The 26,541-nt window shown below is 41.1% G+C and overlaps 1 protein-coding gene across 1 annotated transcript; it reads left to right on the forward strand.

Moving 5' to 3' along the window:
* mfsd3 (major facilitator superfamily domain containing 3) lies at nucleotides 1-24,444 on the forward strand. Its single transcript, XM_022202656.2, has 6 exons — nucleotides 1-125; nucleotides 626-1,446; nucleotides 11,233-11,380; nucleotides 16,189-16,289; nucleotides 20,078-20,187; nucleotides 22,619-24,444. The coding sequence occupies exons 2-6, from the start codon at nucleotides 747-749 to the stop codon at nucleotides 22,823-22,825; spliced, it is 1,266 nt and encodes a 421-aa protein (XP_022058348.1). The 5' UTR covers nucleotides 1-125; nucleotides 626-746; the 3' UTR covers nucleotides 22,826-24,444.
* The last annotated feature ends 2,097 nt before the right edge of the window (nucleotides 24,445-26,541 follow it).

The following is a 26,541-nucleotide window of genomic DNA, read 5'->3' on the forward strand; positions in this document are numbered from 1 at the left end:
CATCCGCAGAAGGGGGATTGCTACCACAGAACCTGGCAACCTCATAGCTCACCCGGACCATAACTATAAACAAGCGGAGCACCCTCACCGGTTAGCCAATGCTAGGCTAACCAACTTTCTTCTTCGTATGTGTTTACATTCCTCTCACAGCAGATAGGCAGCCATTCTGTATTACTTTAAATCTGCATGCAAAGCCCAAATCTAATGCTGACATTTGGTGTGAATGTGCTTTAAAGCTGTTCGTTAACTACGTTTAGCCGGACAGCCTGCTAGCATGCTAACGATTGTAGCAGTCAGTTTGGCAACAAACTTGACTGTTGTACCTGCTGCAAAATTTCAGCGATGCAAAGTCGTGCTTGTGTTTTAATAGAGAGTAAATGTTAAAAGCACAAGTGGTAGCAATAATGTTTAACGTGTTTATGAACAGAAGTCGTTTGACTTTGAGGGGGCCTTCGCTAGCAGGTTAGTAGTAACTGAGCTTGGCAGAGAGGCAGTAAAACTGCAGAAGCCTTTTAAGGCTGCAGGCAGGAGCAGTGGAAGTATTTAGACACTCAGTATCTTACACAACAAGATTCTAAGTTCATCATAAATAACCCTGCTTGTCTCACTCTGTCTTTTATTTCAGGTCAGTCAGCTCCTCTGGGCCGCTCGAACTACTCTCCTTTTAATCTGAATAATGACAATGACCTGACCCATGGACCACTGCAGTGTCAGCTCAACCAGAGGGCTACTTTTGCAGATAGATCATGAATGACAAACTAGTTTTCTTAGGCCTGCTGTACTTTGTCCAGGGCATCCCCTATGGTCTCCAGTCTTCCCTGCTGCCTGTCTACCTGCGTGGAGCTGGACACTCTCTCACCCGCATCGGTTTCACCAAGATACTCTACTTCCCCTGGGTGCTCAAAGTTCTCTGGGCCCCTTTGGTGGACCGAATCGGTACCAAGCGCCGCTGGCTGGTGGGGACAGTGTCTGGTTTGGCGCTGACATGCCTCTCCAGTGCTGCCCTGGCTCCAGAGGCACACATCTGGGGAGTAGCTGGGACCCTGTTGGCCATGAACTCCCTGGCTTCTGTGCAGGATATTGCTGTGGACGGTGCTGCAGTGGGGCTGTTGAAAGGACGTGGGGAGCTGGGGCTTGGCAACACGGCCCAAGTTGTGGGCTACAAAGCCGGGTCAGTGTTTGCTGGAGGTGGACTCCTGGCTGTGATTGACGTGGCTGGATGGAGCTGGATGTTTATGCTGCTGACGTTTGTGTATGCAGGCGTGGCTCTGTTTGTGTGGGGGGCCCCTGTGCTGGATGATGAGACTATGAAGGGCCAGCAGGCAGATGGCACCAGGAAGGGAGGGCAGGGAGCCGATGCTGTAAGGCCATGGAGGGTGTGGAGGAAGCTGCTGGCAGTGCCCGGCACACCTTGGACAGTCCTGTATGTGCTCACGTACAAACTGGGTAAGTCTGATTAGGCACATGTTGAAATTTAAATGAATAGATTCATAAATTAAACAAATACTGGTGACAAGGATATTATTCATTGTCCTTTATACGTCTTTGCCACCAAGCTCAAAAAGTTAGACTGATATACTGCCTGGCCAAAAAAAAAAAAAAGTTGCCACCTAGATTTAACTAAGCAAATAGGTAAGAGCTTTCCATTGTATAATTAATGTAGTGATGAATATGTTTCAGCTGCAACAACCCATTTAACCCTAGCTGATGCAGTGAGGAGCTTCTCATTTCTTAAACAACCATGTTGGAAGACACATCCTGTGGTTGTGGAAAGGATGTTAGTCAGAAGGGTCAAATTATTTACAAAGAAAACAACTGAGGAGGTTTTCTGAAACTACTAAAATCGGGTTCAGAACTGTCCAATGCATTATTAAAACCTGAAGGATAGTGGAGAACCATCATCTTCAAGAACCAATGTGGTTGGTCATGCGGTCTGGTGAGTCCAGATTTACTCTGTTCTAAAGTGATGGGTGCATCAGAGTAAGAAGAAAGGCGGATGAAGTGATGAACTCATCATGTCTAGTGCCTACAAACCTGTGGGGGTTAGGGTTATGATCTGGGGTTGGTCAGGTTCAGCAACATTATGTTCCCAAGGAATGAGGTCAGCTGACTACCTGAATATACTGAATGAGCAGGTCTGTCCATCAGTGGAGTTTTTCTTTACTGATGGCATGGGCATGTTCCAAAATGATGATACCAGGATTCATGGGGCTCACATTGAGAATGAGTGAATCAGGGAGCATGAGACGTCATTTTCACTCATGGATTGGCCTCCACAGAGTCCAGACCTCAGCCCCACTGAGAATCTTTGGGATGTTCTGGAGAATACTTGGCGCAGTGGTCCGACTCTCCCATCATCAACACAAGATCTTGGTGGAAAATGAATACATTTCTGGACAAAAATAAATGCTGTGACATTGCAGAAGCTTATGGAAACAATATCACAGCAACTGAGTGCCATACTCAAAGCTAAAAGCAGTTTAACAAAATATTAGAATGTGCAACTTTTTTTTTTGGTCGAGCGGTGTGTTTTGACTGAAACCTTCAGGATTAAACTATGCTTTGTTTTCCTTATTGATTAATTTGTTGTTTAAGCTGAGCTATCCATCATATGTTTTGCCCAAACAAAAGTCTTAAAGATATTTAGTTAACAGATAAAAAACAAAGAAAAGCAGAACATCCTCACAATAGAGAGACTGGAGTTATCTACCTAGAAATTAGCCCTCAATTTTGGCAACCCTCAATTTTTCACCTTGTTATTTTTTTTCTCATATTTGCAAGCTTACCTGAAAAAGTACCTACTCAGAAGCAATGACGAGTCATATTTCCTGACACTGACCCTTCTGAACTTCTCCAGTTTGTGTTGCCATCTCATGTAGGGTTCAGAAATCACCACTAGATGTCTCTGTTGGTGTTCATATTAGGATTGAATGAGCGTACTGTAGAAGTTTGGAAAGCAACCATTGCAAGGCATTTTAACATGTTTTAGCAGTTCCTGTTGGCACTCTGGGAAATACAAACTTAGAGCAGATAAAGTAGTTGTTTTTGCTGTCACAGTTAGACAAGTCCAGACTTAAGGCAGCTGGAAAAGAATACAATGTTAGTTTGAATGCATCACACACAGTTTTGAATGGGTTCGTTCCAATAAGAAGCAAAAAATTTTAAAGTAGTTTTGAAATAGTCGAGCTTGTGTGTGTGTGTGGGAGAGAGAGTTGATATGACCAGAGTTTGGTGTTTGGTAGCAGAAGGGGATTATGTAAGGATTAGAGTGTCTTTGTGTCTGTGACGTTCAGAAACTGAAATGAAAGACGGCGCATCCTGCTGATGTGTGTTTATGTGTACGTAGGTGGTGAGAATATAATTGTCTCCTCGCATTTGCATAGTCTTAACTTGTGTATGTGCATCAATGTATATGCCTTTGTTTTTAAATTGTGTGTGTATGTGTGTGTGTGTTTTTGAGAGAGTGTTAAGGGTGGCTCAGTAATCGGATAAGCCCCAGCAGACGACACTACTAGACAAAATATGAAGGCTGGCTGGACCCCCTAATCTGTCTAGGGAGCACCCCCCCCCCTACCAAACACTCTCCCTGTCACATGAGCACAGACGAACACACACACACTGTTGGCTGATGTTCATGATTACAACAGTAATTACTCTTAGTATTTTCAGTCCCATGATGGAGCTCTGTAGATACATTATCAGTCTCGTCACTTAACATTTCCTGTTGTAGCAATTTAAATGTTTCCCACCTTTGCAGTAAAAAAAACAAAACAGGTTGTGTAATATTTTCGATCAGGCCTGGATGTGCCGGCGTAATTGCCTTTGTGAGACAGTATTGTTTTTGTTCAAGGGGTATGTGGGTATGTTTGTGTGAGACCGGTAATCTGGCTGTCTGAACCCCCGCTTCTCGCACACGCACACACACACACACACACACACACACACACACACACACACACACACACACACACACACACACACACACAGACAGCCCATCTCCCTCATCTAACCCTAATGAACTATGAGTTTGCGCTGCGTCCAACACTGTGGCCAATCATCGGGAGCCTCGTGTCTGAACTGTGACCCTGGTGCCATCTGAGGCCACAGGCATGATGGGAGAACTGTCTGGGTAGACCCGAGGGGACGGATGGAGGGCGTGAGGTGGGGGAGTGAGGGAGGGAGGGAAGTAGGCAGAGAGAAAGTGGGAAAAAGGCCAGGAAAGAGGCAAACAACGGAGGTTTAGAGTTGAAGTAAGCTGAAATGTTGGATACAGACATTTCAATATCCTGTTGCCATACAGTATCCCCAAAACATATTTAGCCAGTTAAACTATCGGCAAACTTTAACGGGGTTCCGAAGGTTATTTCATAAAATATTAGTGGTATTTGATCCAGAGATAGGAACCTGCAAGGAGCACCTGTGTGAACTTGTGTGAAGGCAAAATTGACTTAATAAATTCTGTATAAAGCCCTTTGGAGCTCGTTAGTTAAAAGAAACTGCAAAAAATGGCAACGACAAATGAAGTGAGCGCCGAGAAAAGGTTGAAACTTAACCTTCCTTCCTTCACTGTTGGTTGGATCGTCCAAAATGCAATACTTGTGACCGCGAACAGAGGGCACGCATGCAAAATCAGATAGACCAGCAGCAGACTGGACTGCGTAATTGTAGAATCAAGGAAAAAAATGAGAATTACCAGATTCCTTCAGAGAAGATTCAAGATAAGATCAAAGAGTATGGGTACAAAGGGAGAGTGATACAGCAGAAACTATTCAAAAACTCCAAGAATAAGCCAGCTGGGATTAAATTTAAAAGAACATGCACTGAAGGACAGCGGCTTTCGGAGACGTGCGTTGTGTTAACTAACATGGATCTAATGGTACAAAGTTTGTGCGGAGAAAGCCAGGGGAAGATTTTCAGCCAGCCTGCATGAAGGGCACAGTGGGAAGCATGGAGGTCAAAGCCTACGAGTGTCAAAATCTGAAGCTTTTCTTCTTGCAGTGTTGTAGGTGAATATAAGTTTATTGATAGAATCTTGAATTAGGAATGTTGTATGGCAACTTAAATCAGTTCATTCATGCATCAGAATTGGACTTCAGGAATTTGATCCAAAACATATCGGATGCCTGTTGAAATTTTGCACAGGAGAGAAAAAAACATTTGGAGGAGCCCTTCCAGAGCGCTTACCTGAATCCCACTGAGACATAAAACCGTATGAATTCAATAATCCTCTAGTGTGTGTAAACTGAGAGCTTTTTGGGTGGAAGCATGGATAGATTTCACCACAGTTTTCAAGGAAACTGGTTAAATGTCCAGACATTAACAAGCAGCGCAGTAAGCTAAAGGATGACAAACTAAATACTAAAACATTTTAACTGTGACCTTTACCTTTCAATCATTTATCATTTAAACCCTAACAAACAACTCTTTGTTGTTTTGCTTGACAAGTATGCTTCTGTTTTATAGAAAGGTAGCACACCTTTCTTTAATGTAAACTCTCTTTGTGTGGTCGTTGAGCTGTCTAATGCAGGGCAATTCATAAATTATTTAAGTGTGGAGTCCGGATGCATTTTGAGAACTCTGTGATTTGAGAAAAACTCCTGCTTTCTTCTATTTGTGAGTGTGAAGTTCCTCAAACACAGAGCAATTACAGCTACGATGACAGCCCTTATTATCCTCAGTTATTTTTAAATTCTTATTTCAAGTAGCTACTCAGCTGCAGGCCTGTGATGCAGTGATGCCCACATCAGGGAAGTGTTGTTGTTTTTTAAAGTAGAGAGTCAGTAAACCCCACATGTTTGACAAGAGATGTGAATGATGGTGAGAAGAGGTGGACCCTGATGGTGACTTTCTCTGGGGAAGTGACCAGGTGTGTGGAGGGATGGATGGATGAGCAGAAAAAGGGAAGCTTTGTTCCAGCACTCCCTTTTAACCTTTTCCTCTGAGTAGACAGCTATAATGATTAATTGCTAAACAAACTATATAAATGTAGAAAGCTAAATATCAGAGGCGATGCAGCTCAAGAGCTACGTCTGCTACGGCTTCAGAAATGTATAATCAACACCTCAGCAGTTTGAACAGAAACTGAACATTATAATCTTTGAAAGGTGTGATTTATTGCAGGATTCATGTACTAGACTACAAGAATTTTAGCGAGTAGTTTTACAGAAAAAGTTGAGGACAGAGTGTGGGGGTATTTTCCAGAGAGGAAAAGAAGGACTGCAGGGAGGGAGGCCGAAGGAGGGGATGAATTAATGAACAACCACCACATGGTGCCCTGAGAGAGACGAAGGGCACAGTGGAAATAGGAAAAAACACATTTATCCACACTACTACATAGAGAGTACATAATCATTCTAGATGTTTAAAGGCCCAGCCCTGTATTGTTACCAAATAAATCACACATAATGAGCCAATTAAAGTTGATTAATCTATCTTAATAATCAAAAATCAGCATCTTGTGCTAATAATTATAATAGTCATCTTATGTTTGTAAAAATACTAAAGGAATCATGTGTTTGTTCCTGAATGGACAGTAATATTGTATAATTTGTCAGAAAATAGACCGAAAAAAAATGAACCCAGTGACCTTGCAGGTTTGGGTTGGGTGGGGAGGTGTTGGTTGTTTTGCTTCTTCCTACTTAGAGGTTGGATTTTCTCGGGTTCATGAGCGCCAAGGGCTGCAGAGAACTCCCTGACATCTACGGGGACTCCCGGTGTGGTTGTGTCAGTAGAGTAATATGCATTGGATATTGTGTAATTGTGTAAATACAGTGCTCTGTTTACCCTTTTGTCCTCAGGGAACCCAAGGAAGTGAAAAGTGTATGCGTGTGTGTGCACGTAGGCCTCCTTATTTATGCTGTGCTCAATAAACGGACTATGTATGAACGTGTCTCTGTTTACCCAAGCTCTCTGCGGGGAGTGATGATGTTCTGCAGGGTGACCGTGTGTCCTCGGTGATCTCTCCTGCTCCGGCAGCTCTTTAGTCTGAGCTGCGGCACAGACGTCAGGTTTTTCAGCCCACTGTCCTGGTCGACCTCTCACCCTCATTTCACCTTTATCCTTCTGTGATCCTCCTTCATGCAACCACCCAGCCCCTTCCTTCTGCTTTTACACACACATTTATATAATAAAATATATAAATCTCATTTATATTTTATATAATAAAATATATACATCTCATTTGATCGCTGTGCATAAAAGATTCATGAATGTGTGCAGAATATTTAAAAGCCATTGTATAATTGCTAAACTTACGGTGAAACCCGTGAATCTGGTCAAGATGAGAGATTCTCTTGGTCATACAGTTAGTGGTTCGATCTTATTAAGCCACATGCAGTCGTAAAAATTGTGTATCTTGGGTGTATTTGCACTGTTAACACACATATTTTCTTTTCTATCTATTTACTGTACATCAAAACCAGTTTCTTTAAATTCGCTGCTAATATATCAGTTAATAAATGATAGATCAAAGGAGTTTTAGTAACTAGAATAATTAAGAACCCCACTTTGATCCACTAAAAGCCCCTGAAAATGTAAACAGTTTATCTGTAAGTTTAAAGTCCTGAGCAGCAACACCAATTAATTAGTAGAAAACACCCTTAGTTATTAATCAGAAGTCAAATGTTATTGGGTCTCATCAGATCTTTGTGGTTGTGAACATCGCAGCTGTTATCAGATTTTGACTCAAATGTTTCCCAATTTGTGTGTTAATGCACAGAAATACGATGTGTAGCTAGCCAATCCAATCCAACTTTATTTATATTGAACAACCACAGTTGAAACAAAGTGCTGTACACCCAGTACAAGGCAATACAATACAATAAAAACAGTAAAACAAATATAATCAGAAATACACAATAAAGGCACTAAAAACAAAATCAATGTCTCATACTGGATGGAAAGCCAATAGCTACTCTATTGAGTGCAACTGCATAAATTATTCCCATTCTTTTCAACAGTTGTGCCATAAATTCTACCAATTCTGAACCAAATGTGCCATGTTACCGTTTTTGTAGCATTGTTGGAAATGTGTATTTTGAGGTCTGGCCGCTAACTATGACTTCAGCGACAGCTTCTTTATGTGTAACCAGTCGATCCAGAATATATCTTTTCCGTGCCTGTAGTGCTAAATCATTTTGTTCCTCTCGCTGTCAACGTGTCAGGGTGTTTGGGACCTGCTACACTTGCTTCCAAGTCTATCGGTGATTGATGTTGCCATCAAGCACCTTTAAATAACTGGGATACATAAAACAACCCCACCTCCCTTCTTTCTGTCACTTTCCCTCTTAATGTTAAATTGTTTTGTCTTTCTGCGCTGTCTGTAAACACAGGGCTTCTTTGAGCCTGCCATGCCTCCTCTGTTTCCTCTTCGCTAACCTCCTAACAATGTCTCTGTTCATCTGCCCCTCCTCCTCTTCCTCTGTCTTTAGCTCTCTCCATCCCTGCTGCTGTCCCATCTCTCCAGTCATGTTTCACTCGCATCGCTTTTATTTATGATTTTATGATTGTCATTTCCTGCGCTACGTCTCGTTTTTTTCTGCTTTGCCTGCCCTTTTAAACCCACTGCTGTTTCTCGTTACCTTCTCTTTATTTCTTTGTTTTTCTTGTTATCGCTTCGTCTTAGTCCTTCACTTTTCTCTCTTTCTCCCCCTCGTCTTTTTTACCCTCTCCCCCCTTCACTCTTGTTCCAGTCTTTCCTCCTTCCCCTCCACGCTGTTTAATCTTTGCGGATGTCTAATGAAATCCCTGCTGAAATGGACAATTGTTGCTTTGAGAATATTTATAGAAAGGAATAATCAGCGTGGTTGTGTTTGTCTGCATGCCCTACTCCCATCCCCCCCCCCCCCACACACACACACTTTAAAGAAATAATTAGTTGAAGGCAGGACTGTGAAAGCTCTGAGCTTTGAGCTCAACAACAGACAGACAGGCACGGGAGCGCAGAACCATGGGTAAACAACCCTGGCATCATGGGTACTGATGCTGCCAGTGTTTACTTTATTATGACTACTATAGCTACCGCACAGTTGATGCAGCTCAAAACACTTCAGCACAGAAGATGACAGAGATTAAAATGTGAATAATGCACAGAGATCAGTGCAGCACCCACTGAGCAGATATGGGAATTAACATCTGACATCAGAATCATCTAGTTTGTCAAACCAGGGCCGGTCACTGAAAATGAGGCATTTTCAAATAGAATTACATTACAAATCGCATTCACCAATGAAAGCATCCAACCAGATACTGACGATCATTACAAACACTTTCCTTTTTACCCCAGTGGCTCTGTTTCAAGGGTACGCCATCACTTTATTTGCACATAAATTTGCTCTTTTTTCCTCAGAGGTGCAGTGCAGTAAATTCGATTAGTGGCAAATGAAACCAGTGCATCATTATCATCTTTATTTATTTTAGCGTGCTCATTATTTTAGAGTTCAACAATATGATCTCAAATCTGCAGCTAGCAATTATTTTCCGTAATGACAAATCTGCAGATTATTCTCAGTTAATTCATTATTTGCTTTGACTATAGAACATAAAAAATGGTGGAAAGTGCCCATTTTGATTCCCCTGAGGCAAATGTGACATATTCAGATGACTAGTTTTATAAGATCATCAATCAAAAAGCCAAAGATATTCAGTTTACTGTCCCGTTTAGTAAATTAAAGCATCAGATCCAGACATTTGCAAAGGTGAAACTGTTTGCTTCATTTGCTTGAAAAACTACAGAGGCGATTTATTCTCTGCCTGACTGCTGATTGAAGGAGCTTTAATATTAAACCAAAGAGTTTAAGATTGATTAGTGTAATAATAGATTTTTGATAATACATTAGTGTATAATGATTTTCCCTTGATTATTTCCATTTATCCTCAAATTCTGCTTCTGGTGCGCCCAATTATTTGTCTTTCTATTGCTCTCTTTTCATTTATGTGTGATTCTGTCCATTTGTGCAATATGAATAAGTTTTGATATTGGTAATTTGATCAGTTTAGCTTGTTTCCCTGCCTTTATGCAGACTGCATACTGTGTAGATTTGCTGTAGTGGTGGATCGTGGTTCTCTTTTCTTTATCTAAAAGAAAAAAAAAACCTCATGTGGCTGTCAGACAGGTAGATATGTTTTAAAGAGATGTCTATCTGATTGGCTAAATTAATTGACATGACAAACTTGAACATAGTCGCTCCCGGCTGTATTAACTGCGTGTAAATTACCAACAGTGAAACAAGAGTGACAGCAGTACGAGACGAGTGTTTTTGACGCAGAGAATCCACATTTCCTTCCCCACGTTTCTGCTGGGTTGTCACACCACTGTTACAGCGGTGACACTCTAACTCTGCTGCTGCACTTCCTATCACTGGGAGCTTCTCAGCTTTCTCTTATTATTTTTTTTTATATCAGTCTGTTTCATCTGCCTTTTTTCCTCTTTCTCTATTTTTGTTTGTCTCCTGGCTGACTGAGTGAGTGAATCGTCGGTTGTGTTGCGTCGTCTTTGACAGCAGTCTGGGAGCCAAGCTGTCACTCACGCAGCTCCTTGGTCCCACTGTCTTTCTGAAGTCAGTCTCCATTAATATAATAATGGCGTATACTCGGCACCACTGAATATTTTACTGTAATGTTCAGCAGAACATTACCCCCACACTCAACACCACACAGAGAAAGTCTTACTGTCTGACAGAAACTTTTTATTTTGACTGAAAGGTCTTTGTGAGGTCTGTTTCATCTGCGGAAGTTTTTGTGTTTTTGTTGTGTTTTCCTTTTTGTGCTTTAGGAAAAGTGCTAGGCCCCCGTTTGATAAAGTGACTGAGGGTATTCTTTTTCTTGTCAGGCATCTATTATTGACACTTTCCAGGAATAGGCCTAGGTGCGCCACATGTCGGTGTGTGCCGCATTTGATTCTGCAGTCGTCATCTCAGGAAAACCGTGTTGTTCATTCGTGCAGGCAAAACAGTTTGATACAACACCTCCTTCGTATTTGACTGTGATTGGAATAGGCATGTGTATTCAGGAGGTGTCTCACATATTTACTGTAGGTGAAAAATAGTAACGCTTAGTCAGACACATACAGTACATAATACACTGTTTACTGGTTGTGTTTCACCCTGCAGATCTTAATTCTGTCTTCAGTATATGTGACTCATTCTGGTCTTTCTCCTGCTTCCGTCTCTCTTCCTCCCCTTCCTCTGCTGTTTCCTCTTTGTCCATCTCTGTCTCCTTTCAATGTGTAAACAGGTGAGCAGGGTGCAGTCACCATGTTTCCTCTTTTCCTGTTGGATCATCACATGACTGCCAGGGAGCTCGGCTTTTGGAACGGTGTTATTGCCATGGGCTTCTCCATCTGCGGGTCGTCTCTGGGAGGCCTGCTGCTCGCTCAGTTCAGGTAGCCATCGTCATCGAACATGAAGTTGTCTAATTTTCACAAAGGCTGGAACTGATTAGTCTGCCAGTCCCTTCATAAATCAACCAGTCATTTAGTTTCCCTGAATCCAAAAAGACAACTTCAAATATCTTGTTTTTTTTTTTTTTTCCAACCAACAGTTTACTCTCATAGAAGATTACAAAAACATACAAATGCTCACATTTCAGAAGCTGGAAGCAGGTAACTTTGGCCTTTTTTTTTTTTTTATCAAACCTGACTCACAGGATTGACTGATTAGCAAAAATGTTTGTCTGCCTATTAATAAATCAACTAATCATTTATAATCTAATATTAACAATGAACGTGATCACTTATAGGTAGAATCATCACAGTACAGTTGGAAACAAGTCAGGTTGAAACGTAAAAAACAACGTTTGCATCATGCTGCCAGGAGGAAAAAAAAGATCCCTGCCACACAAACTGAAGTAACTGAAAACAAGCAGAACTGAAAGAAGATATGTAGCAATCAAGGGTTAAAATGTTGCAGGATAGAGGCTCTCTGTGAGGCTGCTTGTGCGTTTTCAATGAGAAATATGAGACAAGAGTGAAAAGGTACAGTCCACTGCACCACGTAAACATTGATCTTACTGCCTCACATGCTGTGCTCATATCGAATCAGATGTTATCATCCTCTTCCTCACCTTGTTCCTCTTTTTTTCCCCCAATCTTTTTGTGCACATTTACTCCATTTTCATGCAGATTCCTCCTTTACCTTTGTCCTCCCTTGTTACTCTGTGCCCATTATTCAAGTTGTGTGTGTGTGTGTGTCTTTCTGTCTGTATGACTGCATGTGCACAGTAATTTAAGCAAACATTGCCTTGTTTGAGAGCTCAGGGACCCCCTGTGTGGTGTGTGGTGTAAGAACAGCATGAGAAGCAAATCCATGATGCACGCTCGTGTGCACACACATACGCAAAACAGAAACACACACACACCTCTCAGGGTTTGATCGCAGAGACAGTAGGCACCCAAGTGAATTTAATTGTCAGATTTACAGACAGATACTGAGATGATTCTGATCACTGTATTACAGTAGCTGTGAAGCATATCAAATATTGTTTATTATGCTCATTGGATATGAAGACCTTTTTGACCTTTTTTTCAAAAATGTAGTCACTTTAGATTAAAATTATTATTTCTAATATGTATGAATTCATCAGTCAATAGCTTGAATGTTATTTATCAGTACAGGTTAGTGCTTTACAGGCAAGTGATGGTTCAAATGTAAACTCATTTTTAGACTAATGCATATAAAGTATTCAAGATTTGAAAAGGATCTGTGATATTACTGCTTAAAGTAATAACCTCCTCTGGAATAACTGCAGCTCTTCTAAAAATAGACAAAGACATTTCTATAGGCAGTGATTTGTAAGTCGAGTTTTAAATTAGTAATTCTTGCCTTACTAATATAAATATGTGCAACATTTTCATCCTTTTCCCTTCAGCACATTGACATTGTGCCATTTTTGCCTGACCATCGTTGCATAAGGTTTTCCGTCTGCTTCCACTAGGATCACATTATAGCCCAGCACTGCCTATGGCCAGTGTGATGTCATGAGAACTATAAATAACAACAATGCCTTTATGGAGGATAGTGTGTGAGCTCACAGTCCATACATTACTGCACTTTTTTTTTTTTTGCCATTAACGTACATCAAGTTCCATCAAGTGATCAGGATGCAGTAGATGTTTTGTGCTTATTAGTTAGTTACACAGAGGAAGCCTCCAAAGGCAGAATTTTGGTGATGGGAACTCGCTTTCAAAAGAAGTCATTATCATGCTTCGGCTTTTGATCTTTCACCCTCCATCTCCATCTTACCCATAAAGGACACTGTAGCTTATAAGGACAGCAAAATGTTCAAACACAGACAAATAAAATACCAAATCTGTAAATACAGAAAATATTTTGTGAAAAATCGCAGGATAGTGGATCATTCTGATGTGATATTGTGGATCAGCATCCTTGCCAGTAGATCAGGTAAAATACACATGATACCATCAGGTTCAGAGATTTTATGATGGAAAAAGAGAACAGCTCTGGTTTTGTATTGGTACTCAGTGTGAGTTAATGTTTCTCTGTTTTGGAACAGAACATGTGAGAACAGTACATTCCTGAATTATCTTCCCCTAAAAATGTTTAAATTAGACTATTATTTAAACCCACACAGGATGCAGTAATCTGAAACACGCAGTTTATGACAGCTTATTAAACTTGTAAGTGAAGCACCTCTGTTTGGCTGCTGAGTTTAATATTAAAGCTGATGAATAAGACTGTCAACTGTGATTCATGAACTTACTAAAATCCAATTTGTATTGTCTGAGATAATTGTGAAGGATTAAAATTTGGCCTCATTCACTTGGTCAAAAATACTAAAAGTAAGAATGGTGCAGACAGTTTTTAGAATTTCATTTGCAAATGAAAAGTAATGAAATAAAGTAATTTAGTTGAATGCATAGCGTTACAGATGTCTGTTCAAGTTTACATTTTTGGTTGTTGTGCCAGGTGAACACTTCTTCTGCCTTGCCTCGTCCTATCACCCCCACATTGACTCGCACACAGAGGAAGGGCTGTCCAGTAGGCTGTTGTCCCACCTCTAAAAGCTCAGTTGGAAGGTTTATCCTTCCTACCATCAGAAACGGCTGAGTGGTCAGTGAGTGACCCCCTTTACAACCGCCACTGGCAACCTGAGAACAGGGCTATTCTTATCTGGGCCTGGCCCGTGTGAGGTGGCAGCCAGGCAGGTTCTCTTTCTCACACACACACACACACACACACACACACACACACACACACACACACACACACACACACACACACACACACACACACACACATCCTCCTCAGCATCTCTTGAGACTGTGTGATATGAAAGGCTGTCATTGAGAAGGGAGGTAAAGGAGCAGCAGAGAGAAGAATGTCTTTAGCATGTGAATGATGCGGGATTGGTTTTCCAGTGGAGAGGTAAGGAAAGGCTGAGTGGATGGGAGAGAGAGGGGTGAGGTAAAGACACAGAGAAGGGTGGCGGAAGGGAGAGGGGAATGTTTTGTACAGAAATAACAAAAGTGAAATAAATAGATTTTGTGACATCACCTTGGACTCGAGGAAGCTGAAGGGCGTCTTTTATTGCTTTTGGGTGTCTTGTTCACAAAGCGATTAAAGTCTACGGAAAGGAAATTCAGAGATTTGTTTCCAAATACATTATACCTGTCAAAAAAAATCATTTCTGAAAGCTGTGAAAACAGGCTTTATTGGGCGGCCAGAAAGCATGGCTCAGTGACCCACTAGAGACAAACTGAGCATGGCCCCTCCTCATAACTCCATAGCATTATGAAAACTAGTGTGCCCCTCAGCCTGCCACTGCATCTTCCTTAGAAAGCAGAATTTGCAGAACAGTTCAGCCTCCTTGGTTAAATTTCTTAATTTTACAGCCTTGATGAAGGCTGAGCTGTTCCAGGCAACACACCCCTCTGCACTGACCATCTTACACAAATTATAACCAGAGTCAACTAGGATTCACAGATAATCTACTGCTGGTGAACTGACCATTGCTCAATCACAATCTCTTTTGAGCCTGCTCAGTGCATAATGATGTAGGGCTGTAAAACTGCACACACAAGCACCCTTTCTGTGAGTCAGTCTACATATCTACAGACTTTTCTGAGTGACTTGCTCATAGTTCATTATGAAACTGGTGACAAATAAGTGCGGTTGCCCTGTCCCTCTGAAATTGTCCACAAACCAAGCATGGATGGTGCAGGAAACTCGCTAGGAAGTTTATCTTTAGGCTGTTTGTGTTTTGAGTAAAGCCTCTGCACAAGATTTACATATGTTCGTAACTTTCCTGACTTTTGGTTGTTTGTTAAACTGCACAGGCAGCGTAATATCAAAAAAACAGGGAGTGATCAACTAAGCAGCTAGTCAGACTACACTAATCAAACTTGAAATATGATTCCAATGTCACATTTTTTTTAATGGCAGTAAGTTTTAAACCAACATTTACTGTCCTATAGCGTGTCCCATTCCTCGTTTTAATACCATTTTGAGCCCTCATGAAGACTCACATTCAAGCACTCCTGTTGTGATGTGAGTAAAATCTGTGAGGGTTTCGTTTTACAGCTTGGGTCCGTGTACTATTCACCTTGAATAATGCTTTGAAAATATTTTTAATAAGTTGGTTTCGCTCAGCACACGCATCCAAATAAATCAGATATTCTGCTTTGTGTGACAGGCTCCTTCTTCCTCACAACCTTTTTTACACATAAATAATTACATGCAAAAAAAGCATAAACAAACACACACATAGTCCTTTGAGTGGCAGGCATCCTCTGAGTGATTGGCATTGTTAATCCCTGATGTCACACAACAGTGTGAGTGCGTCTGTGTATGTGTTTGTGTCTGTGTGCGTGTGTTTGTATGTATGTTAACAGTGATTAATTATCTTCTTCATGCTGGGGATCTCCTTAGGTTATTGATTACGTCATGTACCAAACCCACAGGGGGATGATTTTCTTGCACTAACAGGGAATCAATTAGTGTCTGGGGACTTGTTTACTTATGCACGTGCACGCATGTAATTGTGTGTGCGCATGCATGAGTGTGTGTTTAATTGTGTGTGACTTGAAAAGAAATACCGAATGTCTCCAAATTTAATGACACTAGCCTGGAGTCGCTGTCATCACGTATCACACTGTTCATCGATACACTCGTACTCAAAAGTTGAAGGTGAACATGCCTCTGATGCTTGGCTTGTTTGTCGGTCTTTCCTCAGCATCGGGGCTCTGATGCGACGCGTGTTTGTTCTGCGAACCATCAGCATGGTCTTCCAGAGTTCTCTGCTCACTGTACTGGAACCATCGCCGCTCATGAAAGGTGAGGAACAAACAGAAACACAGTCGCAAAATAAAGTGGCAGTCGCAGATTCAGTTGCAACACAATTTAATTTGACATGACAAGTTTCCACTTCTACACATATTACAGTTTGTTGGTGTAGGTTGGTGCCTTACACATAACCAAAACCACTTTACAAGTGTTGAAATACTCCAAAAAGAAGTTGGGGTGACCCTCTTAAATGAACATTATTTGTGTCTCTCAATCAAAACACTAACAAAAGACATAATTTAATGAGGTAGTCTAGTACTGTGGAATCATGGGAGTTGCTGCCATCACCACCGTTGCTGATCAAAATCTAAATGACGTGACTTAAACAGAAATCGTGTTCACAGACAAGATAATGCATGAGAGTTTTCTTCACATTACGTTCACGTCACACATCGTTCTATTGAAATAATTGCAAATAACGTTAGATAACTTTTTAATTGCTAAGTGACCAATAGATGAGTCAATGACGTAGTTATGTAGAGGCAACTCAGTAGTTTCAGCTTTAGTCTACTGCTCAGAAAGTTGGGAGTTCAAGCCCCAGCATCACCAAGTTGTCATTGTTGGGGGCCTTACCATGTCTGCTGCAGCATTAAGGGCCTTATTTGTCTGGCTGAACCTAAATTTGCTCTTTCAGGAGTGAAGTATATATAAAAAAATTAATTAATAAGTGATTAATGTGATCATTAAGTGAAACAAGGGCTTTCATTTGTGGTTGAAACAATGAGAATAAAGAAACAGTGATCAGTCATGACTGAGCAATTACAACAGTGGAATAAAAAGACAACAGAGTGGCTATCTGTGTAGTTTGCTAGTTCATCTTCTTTCCTCTGCATCCGTGTGTTTACCACGGTTTCTCTGCTACAGCAGGTAAAGAGGATATGACACCATTGACAGGCAATTAAAATGAAAGACACTAGTTGGCTGAATAAAATTTATGAATTTCTTTGTGTTTGAATGTTGTGTGGAACCTTTCGGATAATGAAAGTACACAAGTCAGCTACATATATAACATTGGTCTATTTACTTTAAGGCATTTAATGCAGAGATGGTAGATAATATGCCTTAAATCTTCATTTGTTCTCTGTGTAAGTACCACATGTTGCTTATTGACTTCTGTAAAATGACATATTTGGATGTTCCAGATCCTGATCCTGACACATACAGTCCTCATCTGACCTTCTACTTCCTGGACAAACACACCAAACATGCTTTTATCAACATGCAGCTACACATTGCTTTCTGTCAGAAGTAAAATGTGAGTTTTTGTGGATAAGCAGATTGTTTTGGAAGAACATGCTGACACACTGATTAATTTTTCTGTGCTTGTATTTACAGTTTAATCAACTCAGTTGCAATTTGTATGGCTCTTGTTTGAAAGCTACAGCGCCCTCCATAATTATTGGCACCCCTGGTTAAGATACGTTGTTTAGCTTCTAATAAATTCATTTTTTTCCTAAATAATATAGGACTACAATGAAAAAAAGGAAAACCCAACCTTTAATTCAAGTGCATTTATTCAGTGGGGAAAAAAATCACACATTAATAAATAATTCTTTAACATCAAATCATGTGTGCCACAATTATTAGCACCCCTGATGTTAATACTTTGTACAACCCCCTTTTGCCAACAAAACAACACCTAATCTTCTCCTATAATACATTTTTTCTACAATTTTCTATGTGAGAGTATGCTTCTGCAATAAAAATTGAATTTATTTTAAGGCTTTCAACACATCTTAACTAGGGGTGCCAATAATTATGGAGGGCGCTGTACATAAGGTGGTGAAAGAAACCAAACATACTAAACACAGCAAATCTGCAAAGGGAAACAACCTCCTGCCTCTGGTGGAGACTTCAGGTAGGGGATGATGGTTTTTCCTCTTGAGAGAAGTGCTCCGTGTTCTAAAAACACCCACAATCCTGTGTAACCCACCACCTCCACTGAGGAACTCAGTCTGCTCCAAGGGCTGACAGACTTAAAGGCAGGTTCACAAGAAGGCCGCTGCAGCATCCCCGTCTGGTGATACTCACTCCTGGCCAGCAACAAGAAACTTTAACCTTAGTGCGGTGCGACAGCTTTGCCCTGGTCACACTTCATATGTCTCCAGTTTTTACTTCTTTGTTCTTACCAAGAAGAGGTTTTTATGTGTGCGAATGGTTTAATTTGTGTGTTATTCATTGTTGTGTTAGCATCACAATTATTACCAGTGTACCTTGATAACTGGGTCAGTAAAAGTGATCCATAATTATTGATATTGACTGAAATGGAGCATTTTTTCTTGATGAATTTTTCATCTCGCTCGCTCAGCTCTAGGCCACAATTACCCTTTGATCAATAGTGACTGAGAGATGCACAAATACAGCCTCACAACAAATGGACATTGAGTTGAGTCACCACTAGCTCAACCAAACATAAACGGTGATCTTCACCAGACTGACTGCAACACTGTAGCATTGTGCTGTTACAGTTAGTGTGTTCAGCCTCTGGATATATGTAACATAAGGGGTGTGTTCATTCTGACTGATGGTTGAGGAGAAAATGTTAGCCGATTTCTTGCGGCATGATAGGCAGGTAAGTAATTTGATACTAAGGTTAAGTAACACTCGTACAGCAGGATTTTACAATAGAAATGAACTGCTATAAATCACTCGATAGAAGCCGTTGGTCTGAAACCTGTTGGATCTTCATTAATGGAATATAGCCGTGGTTTCCAAAATAGGGGCTTGGGGTTTGTTCTTCATGCAATCGCATTAAAAAAAATACTTAAAATGGTGTATTTTCTTTTAGACTTCTCTTTGAAATATTTGATTGAACTGTTTGTACAATTTTTCATCCTGTGAAGAAAGGACACAGTTAACTATAGCTTCATCTTGAAACAACCATGCTGGAAGCAACAGTGTGAGCGTGGCTGGTGAGATGCTTTTAGATATTCCTCGGAGCACTAAAGGTCAGGAGCCAGTGGCCTATCAGTACAAACGTTTGAGCCAGTTGTTCAGTATTTATACAGAGCAGGAGTGCATGATGGGGAGAACTTTGATAGACAGGAGAGGTCTCTCTCCAGAGAACCATTCGGTCGTTAATGTCTGAATGACACTTCTGATTGTGTCGCACAGCCCGTCTTACAGCATTCGGGATTCAAATCCACGCCATTCATCTCCGCCAGAGTTGTCTGTTCCTCTATCAAGCGTCTCCGACTGAAAGTTGAGGCCTCTCCTCCTCCATTTTAAACCCAGAACAAAGATTTCAGGAAAACTCAAACCTAAAAAACAGTCAATTTCAGATTTTTCAATATTACATGATAACCCTCCACTTCCCACTCTTCCAGTCTGATCAGTCGACGTGTCTGTGTGACTCCACCAGCCTCGTGTCGCTGACTGAAGAGTCTTATTCGGCAAAAACTCTGGCGGCTTGAGTGAATAATTCAGTGTTAGCGGGAGCACAGACAGATAGGCTCTGTGGTTCCTCTGTGTTTCCCCGCTAACACTGCTCTGCCTCTTCCCCTCAGAGGATACACTACATGTGTTTTGGGGACGGGGGATGTGGAGGAGGGGGGGCGGCTACACTTCAGCAGCTCACCGTTTCTCGCTGCTTTGTCTCCGTGCTTTGACTTCTACATAGAATTGTATAGTGAGAAACGCAGCAGAGCAGACGGCAGTGTACAACTGATAGTTTTCTGCCTTCTTTTAGAAACAGAACTACTTGTTTTTTGTGTGTGTCTTATTGTAGATTTTGTGACACGTTTTGATTCATTTCGCTCGCGTGTGTACCCCCCCCTCAGGTATGGCGGTCCTGAGCATGAGCGTTCAACACTTCCTGGGCGGTCTCATCACCACGCTCACCTTCACTACCATGATGCATTGCACTCAGAGGGCCGAGGAAAGCATTCAGGTAAAAAGGCCTTTACTCATTCCTGCCAAGAAGCTCATTCTGGAGACCAAGGTTGCTGTTACGTAACAATTTTGTCGCCGTCTTTGTGGTGTTAATTGTGTCATTCTTTAGTGTTAGGTCATCCTCTGTGGCTTAACAAACAGACAGCGCGATCTTTCTTTTCTTTACGCCTGCTCTCCTTCCCTTCTTTCCTCTTCCTCTGTCACAGTTTAATTGTGCTACTTTGTAATGTTAGGACGTTTCCTTTGGTTGTTGTCAAAGGGAGGCCGGGGAGGGAGATCCTCGGCGTACAGTGCCACACCTATTGTCCCCTACACTCATCAGTTCTCATCAGCTGTTCCCACCTGCAAAATCTCAAAAGTATAAGCAGACCCAGTTTCTGTTCATCGCCCCCTCCTCTCTCTGGCACTGTCCCTCGTACGATCTCTCTCTGTTTCTTTGTCATTCTGTTGTCCTTAAATGCTCTCTTTTCCTCTCCGACTTTTTCCTCTCCTCTCTCGTTTTCTCCTCTTTGACATAACTCCTTTTGTCCCCGCTGTAACTGGGCCATCATTGCCTGGAGGTGATCGCTGTTCACGCTGCCATTCAGACATCACTCAGTCAATCTCTGAAGGTGACAAATTATCATTTAAATTGCTGTCAGTCTTAAAGCGTGGAAAAAAGTACGGGGAACAAATCGCAGGCTGCAGCACAGGTACCAGGATCTGGTACTGAATTAAAATAAATAACAGGAGGGCACAATGACAACATGTGATGACGAGAACGGCGGTTCATTTGAGAGGTTCTCATGACACATATACAGTTTGCTTTACAGTGTGTCGGTGTGTGAATCAGTGTGTGTGTGTGTGTACAGGAGGGGAGAGCATTAGCTTGCCTGTGCTCGATGTGCGTGTGTGTGTGTGTGTGTGTGTGTTACTGAACGTAGTGCTATCCAGTAACAGAAAGCTGATAGTGTGAGTGCTTGTTAACGATCCCCAGGAGAAAGAAACTGAATCTGTTAAACAAGTTGCTCAGAATAAAGGCACTCCACTTAGCTGTGGTCACACAGGCTCTCAGAGCTCTCTACCTCGGCCTGCAGACCACAGCCGGAGCTCAGACTGTCCAAACTCACCAACAAATCCTGAACACTCATCAAAGTCAGACCATTTCATTCTCTGTTTTCCTTTGAGAAATTTTCTGTACTAATTTTGTCAGCATGCTCTTGTCTCTATACAGTTTATAAATGACAAGTTTACTTTATATTTACATGTCAGAAGAATGTGTGATTAATCTGCCAGTTGTTTTTTATTCTGTGATTAATCAATTAGACTACCAAATGCAAGACAATAGTTTTGTTTCATCTGGTCCAAAATGAAAAAAAGTAGGCTGTTGATCAGAGAAAAGCAGCAAATCCATGTCAGTGGGAAAAGCAGCATACAGTAGAAACATTTAGTCTTTATTTCCTTTCAGAATAGCCATTTAATTGATTATCAAAATAATAATAATAATGATTTTCTGCTGGTCAATTGTTGTGCTAATGTTTGATGCTCTAGTTCTGAATAAAGACACACATTTTTAGTCCTGTAAAAAAAAATTTTGTGCGGTAGTGTCCAACAGAAAGTATAATAGTCTCCTGTACTTTTCCAAGTTTGCTGTATTTTTATACATTTTCTGGATCAAAGACATGAAATTTTTCGATGACAAATGTCTGAGAATTATTTCTTTGCCAGAATTCTTACACATTGAATCAGTTTTTATTTCATAGTAGGGCAAAAGGCATTTGTTGTAATGAAGAAAAGACTCCTAAATCTAATGAATTAATTTGTTTACTCAGTGATGTAGGTGTCACTAGAGTCCTGTTTTTGTCCGAGTTACCTGCTGAATGTGGTGCTCTAGGGCAAAGGGAGGAGGTTTGGAGAGATTAGGTAATCTCCGTCCTTCTCTTTCTCCCTCCCTCTCACTCTGTCTTGAAAGCCTTAAGGCTGAGATCAGATACTCTTCTTCGTTTGGCCTCTTTCCATCGTCTCAGGCCATGATCTCACGCTTTCTCTTTCAGGCTTCCAGTCTTTTTGTGTTTTTTCTCTTCTGCCCTTTTCTTTTGCACTTTGATGATTTATGTTAAACATTTCAAATCACGGCTTTCTCTTGCCGCTCTGTCTGTTGCAGCTAATTGGTCTATATTAGGGCTTGAGAGCAATTAGACGATACGTTGTGCTGGAGGATAGGATGAAGTGTCACCTTTTCTTCCCTCTCTACTTTCCGATCTACCGGTCTCTCCTTTTACTCACAATGTCCGTCTTTCTTTCCCAAACTCTCTCCTTTCCCCCTGTCCCTTTTCTCCTCTCACTTCCTTCTCCTTTACCATGTCCTTTTAATCTCTTTTCCTATCATTCCTCCTCCTCTTTTTGCCCTCATCCTACTTCTCATTCTCATTCATTCATTCTCCCTTAAGGCGACCCACTACAGTTTCCTGGCGACTCTTGAGGTGCTGGGAAAGCTGACGTTCAGCGCTCTGGCCGGAGGTGTGGTGGATTGGTTTGGTTTCCAAGTTGCCTTCCTCTTCTTCCTCACGCTCTCCGCCGGAACGGCCCTGCATGTGTGGACGGCAACCTTCACTGGTGCTCTCAGGGAGCACCAGCTCAAAGAACAGCCCAAATAAGATCAGGGTGAAACGTCCTGATTCAGGGCATCTGCAGGTGCTGGAAAAGTGTTGAAATACTTTACTAGAAGTATTCAGACACATCGAAAGACCTTGAATCCTGTTAAATGTAACTCTCATGACTTCAGCAAATCATTTCAGTATAAAAGATCTTGAATAAGTTGACTTTCAGACATTTTTAAGGAGAAATTAGCCATGCAGTTAAGTACTCTGTTTCAGAGTGTGCTTTTGTTATTGCACTGTCATTTCACTGGCAAAACTGGCCTTATTTTTTATTTATTTTGCATTTGAAATGTCTTGAAAAGTCTTAACATGTACAATAGCTTGATGAAACTTGGAGATATCGAGTAGGTAAGGATTAGCATGTTGGGTTTAGCTAACAGTATTTCGCTTTCTGGGCAAAATGGAATTGGTGCATCCAGTTGGTGTCATGAAAAATGTGGTTTAGTGTGGTAGGAAGCAACAAGTAGTCATGTATTGAGAGCTGAAAAATACCAAATCAAAGGGAAATATAAAAGCTGTTTTTGTCATCTGAGCCATTTTAATGTCATTACACGCCAGCAATAAGAGCTGTAGCCAAAAGCAATATCGCTACTTTGTGATGCTTGTTCTATTATACTGTACTGTATATGAATTTATTAGTCATTCTCCTGAGTTTTATGGTTTACAGATATAAATGAATAAATCTCTACTACCTCGTATCAGCACTGTATGGTACGATACACAGGAGGCGAATGTACAGTAGCTGCACCAAGTAGAGTAAACACTTATTCACAATAAACAGCGGCAGCGCATCCGCTATGTTACCTAAACCAGTTAGCCAAAGTATGCTCTCAGTAACTGGAACGTTCTCTTTAAAAAGAGAATGAAAATGTAATTCAGCTGTTGAATGGGGAGCATTAATTCCATTAAATTCAGAGTAAAATCCTCTTCCATTTGTATTTGAATAGTTTAACCCTGACACTTAGCTTACTTCTGATAGGAAACCTCAGCCTTACACACTGCATGGTGCCGTCTCGTTTCAGTTTTTAAATCATTAATAAGGTCTGAAAATACCTGTTTTCAATAAAACTTGAATGACCACTATCACTGAGAAAGTGCGGTTTCTCATATCACTGCATAACTTCAGTGTTTTATGTTTTCAAAAAATGTCAATTGCATAATAATATGTACTATAACCTTTACTGTAACTCTCCATTGCACTGTATCCTATAGAAGATCATTTTCTCCAGGCTTAAAATATTAATAAAACAGCAGTGCAGAATGTTTTTTTTCTCCACCAGATTCTATGAAAATACAAGACTATCCTTAATGTAGGTGAATGTATCAATAGAGACTCAAATTCATTATTGTGCTGACAGATAGGTTAGAAAGGAAGGATGAATTGGTTTAAATAAAGCCAGCAATTTCAGCAAGTATAGCGAAATAAAACAGCTGGTCACCTGCTTTCACCCACATAATAACTAATGGGATGCCATACCACGTCATTACTGGTTTATTCACATAGCCAGGTCCTCTGTCATGTCCTGAATTGTAGAGCGCGTGTTGCAAAGCTCATCTCTTGTCTCTCAGCTACTGTGTTACCAGAGATTTGCACAAAAATAAAGCTGCTGAGTGAATCTTGGAGTCTTTTTTGTGTGTGCGGTATTTACCTCTTGTCAACAGATTTTAACTCATTTTCTGTCCCCGGGGGTAGAGGTCCTGTGTGGTCTTTAAGGACGCTCCCACCTTTGGAAATCCACGGTGGCTCATAGCGGCTCCAAACACAACACTGGCCCTCTGCAGTGCACTGGCTGAGGGCTATGGGAGTGAATAGGGCCAGTGTCACAGGATCCACAACCCATACAGCTCTAATGACACAACAAATGCTGTGAAGGGGGATTAGGGCAGCTTACAAGGCCCCTCAATACACCTCCACTTTACACTTTCTCTCCCGACCTCATTATCTGGGCATTTTGTTTGTGTAGCGGGATAGAGAGCGAAGGGTTTGAAGAGAGGCTTAGGTCTTACCCACTTGACATTTACAGAAAAGAGTATTTAGAGTGATGGGCCATTCTCTTTAAACCCTAAGCCCATCTGAATATTTGAGTTCCATGTTCAGTTACATTAGACAGCACAAGCTCAAAGTTCATCAGCTTTTTTCACTTAAGAAAACGGGCTTTATTCATAGATGACACCTTTAATTTGAAAAATTAGGACAATGCTGCAAAGTTCTTACTTACACCCTTGCTTTTAAATTACTTTTTTCTGCTCGTGTGTGTGTGTAAGAAAGCCAATGAAAAAAGAAACCCATAGTGTTGAATGTTCATGAAACCATCTCATCACAGGGTCCATTTAGTAGCAGTTCTGGAGCTTTTTATAGTATCATTCCATGTTCCTCAGCAGATGGAGTTTGCCTCAGTTGTCATGGAACCAAAGCAATTAAAAGGACTTCTCATTCAAGATTTTGAAGTTGAGATGGAACCTGAACTTTTGACTGGGCAAACAAAGGTCAAGTGGTACAACTAAAAGCTCCTGTAGAGCTGCTAAATTAACCTGATGATGAGTTTTGTCAACCATATGGTCATAAAATACATCTTTGTTCACAAGCTGGTGTTGGTTGTAGAAAAATAATTTCATGTCTCTGTTTGCCTTAATTGAAAAAAATGCATTTTGTAACTTGCAAGGAATGCAGAGTTTGTTATTCCCAAGCAGCAACCCATGACTGCCAACAATTGTAGTTCATCCAATGGCCACTTGAGGCAGGCACTAACAGTAAGTCAATCCCCATAGATCCCCTTTTTAAAATGTGTAAATTTACAGCAGGAAAAGACACGTTTACTGTCAGTATATGAAAACGGTTTAGGTCTCTATAGCTAATCTCCTTGTTCATGACAACTGTACATGAGATGGATTTTTATTGAACTAACCCATTTAAATTGTATTAAGGCTTAACGTTACGCATCATGGTGGGGTATTGCCACTTAAGGCAACAGGTGGGTGTCATCATAGGACAATCCAAAGACATTTGCAAGGCCCGCCTCACCTCCAGTCACTCTTCACCTCTTAGCTCACTCTTGGATTAGCCGAGACTTAGGAGGAATCAGACATCTGCTCCTATTTCACTGCAGTGGATGCTAATAGAATGACACTTGTACTGACAAACACTTAAACACTACATTTGAGGGAAAAGAGCGTACACAATATCCTGGCTACTTATCGATATATTTATCCGTACAGCTCACAGTATACAGTTTTCATTTAAAGTGTTTCCTATATGAAAAGAACTTCCAGACAGATACACAAAATGAGATGAGAAAAGTGTTAAACCACAGACTGCATCATTTGTGATCTCTATTTGAAGCAGACGAGAGTGAGCAAAGGTAGACAAGTGGTCTGGATCCTACAGGGCTGATGAGAGTGAGACCTCCCACTGCGGTTGCCAGATTGGCAGAAACCCCCCGTGGAGAGAGTGCGTGTCTCGGGGCCACCCTCCTTGCCACAGTTACCATTGTAGTGATAGATTGTTGGATTTGATGTGTGCGTTGCCACACATGTCGACCTTTATCTTTGTGGAATAACAGTCAAGGGGGTTGCATAAGACTTGCCGTCAAGTGTAAGAAAAGGTTGCTCAATTTATCAGGCAAATTTTGTAAACATAAAGCACATATTGCATATATAAATGGTCAGACAACTATTTAGTGGAAACTTTCCTTTGAATCAGAAACACACATAAC

This window comes from Acanthochromis polyacanthus, chromosome 7, assembly GCF_021347895.1.
Source record: "Acanthochromis polyacanthus isolate Apoly-LR-REF ecotype Palm Island chromosome 7, KAUST_Apoly_ChrSc, whole genome shotgun sequence".
Taxonomy (NCBI): domain Eukaryota; kingdom Metazoa; phylum Chordata; class Actinopteri; family Pomacentridae; genus Acanthochromis; species Acanthochromis polyacanthus.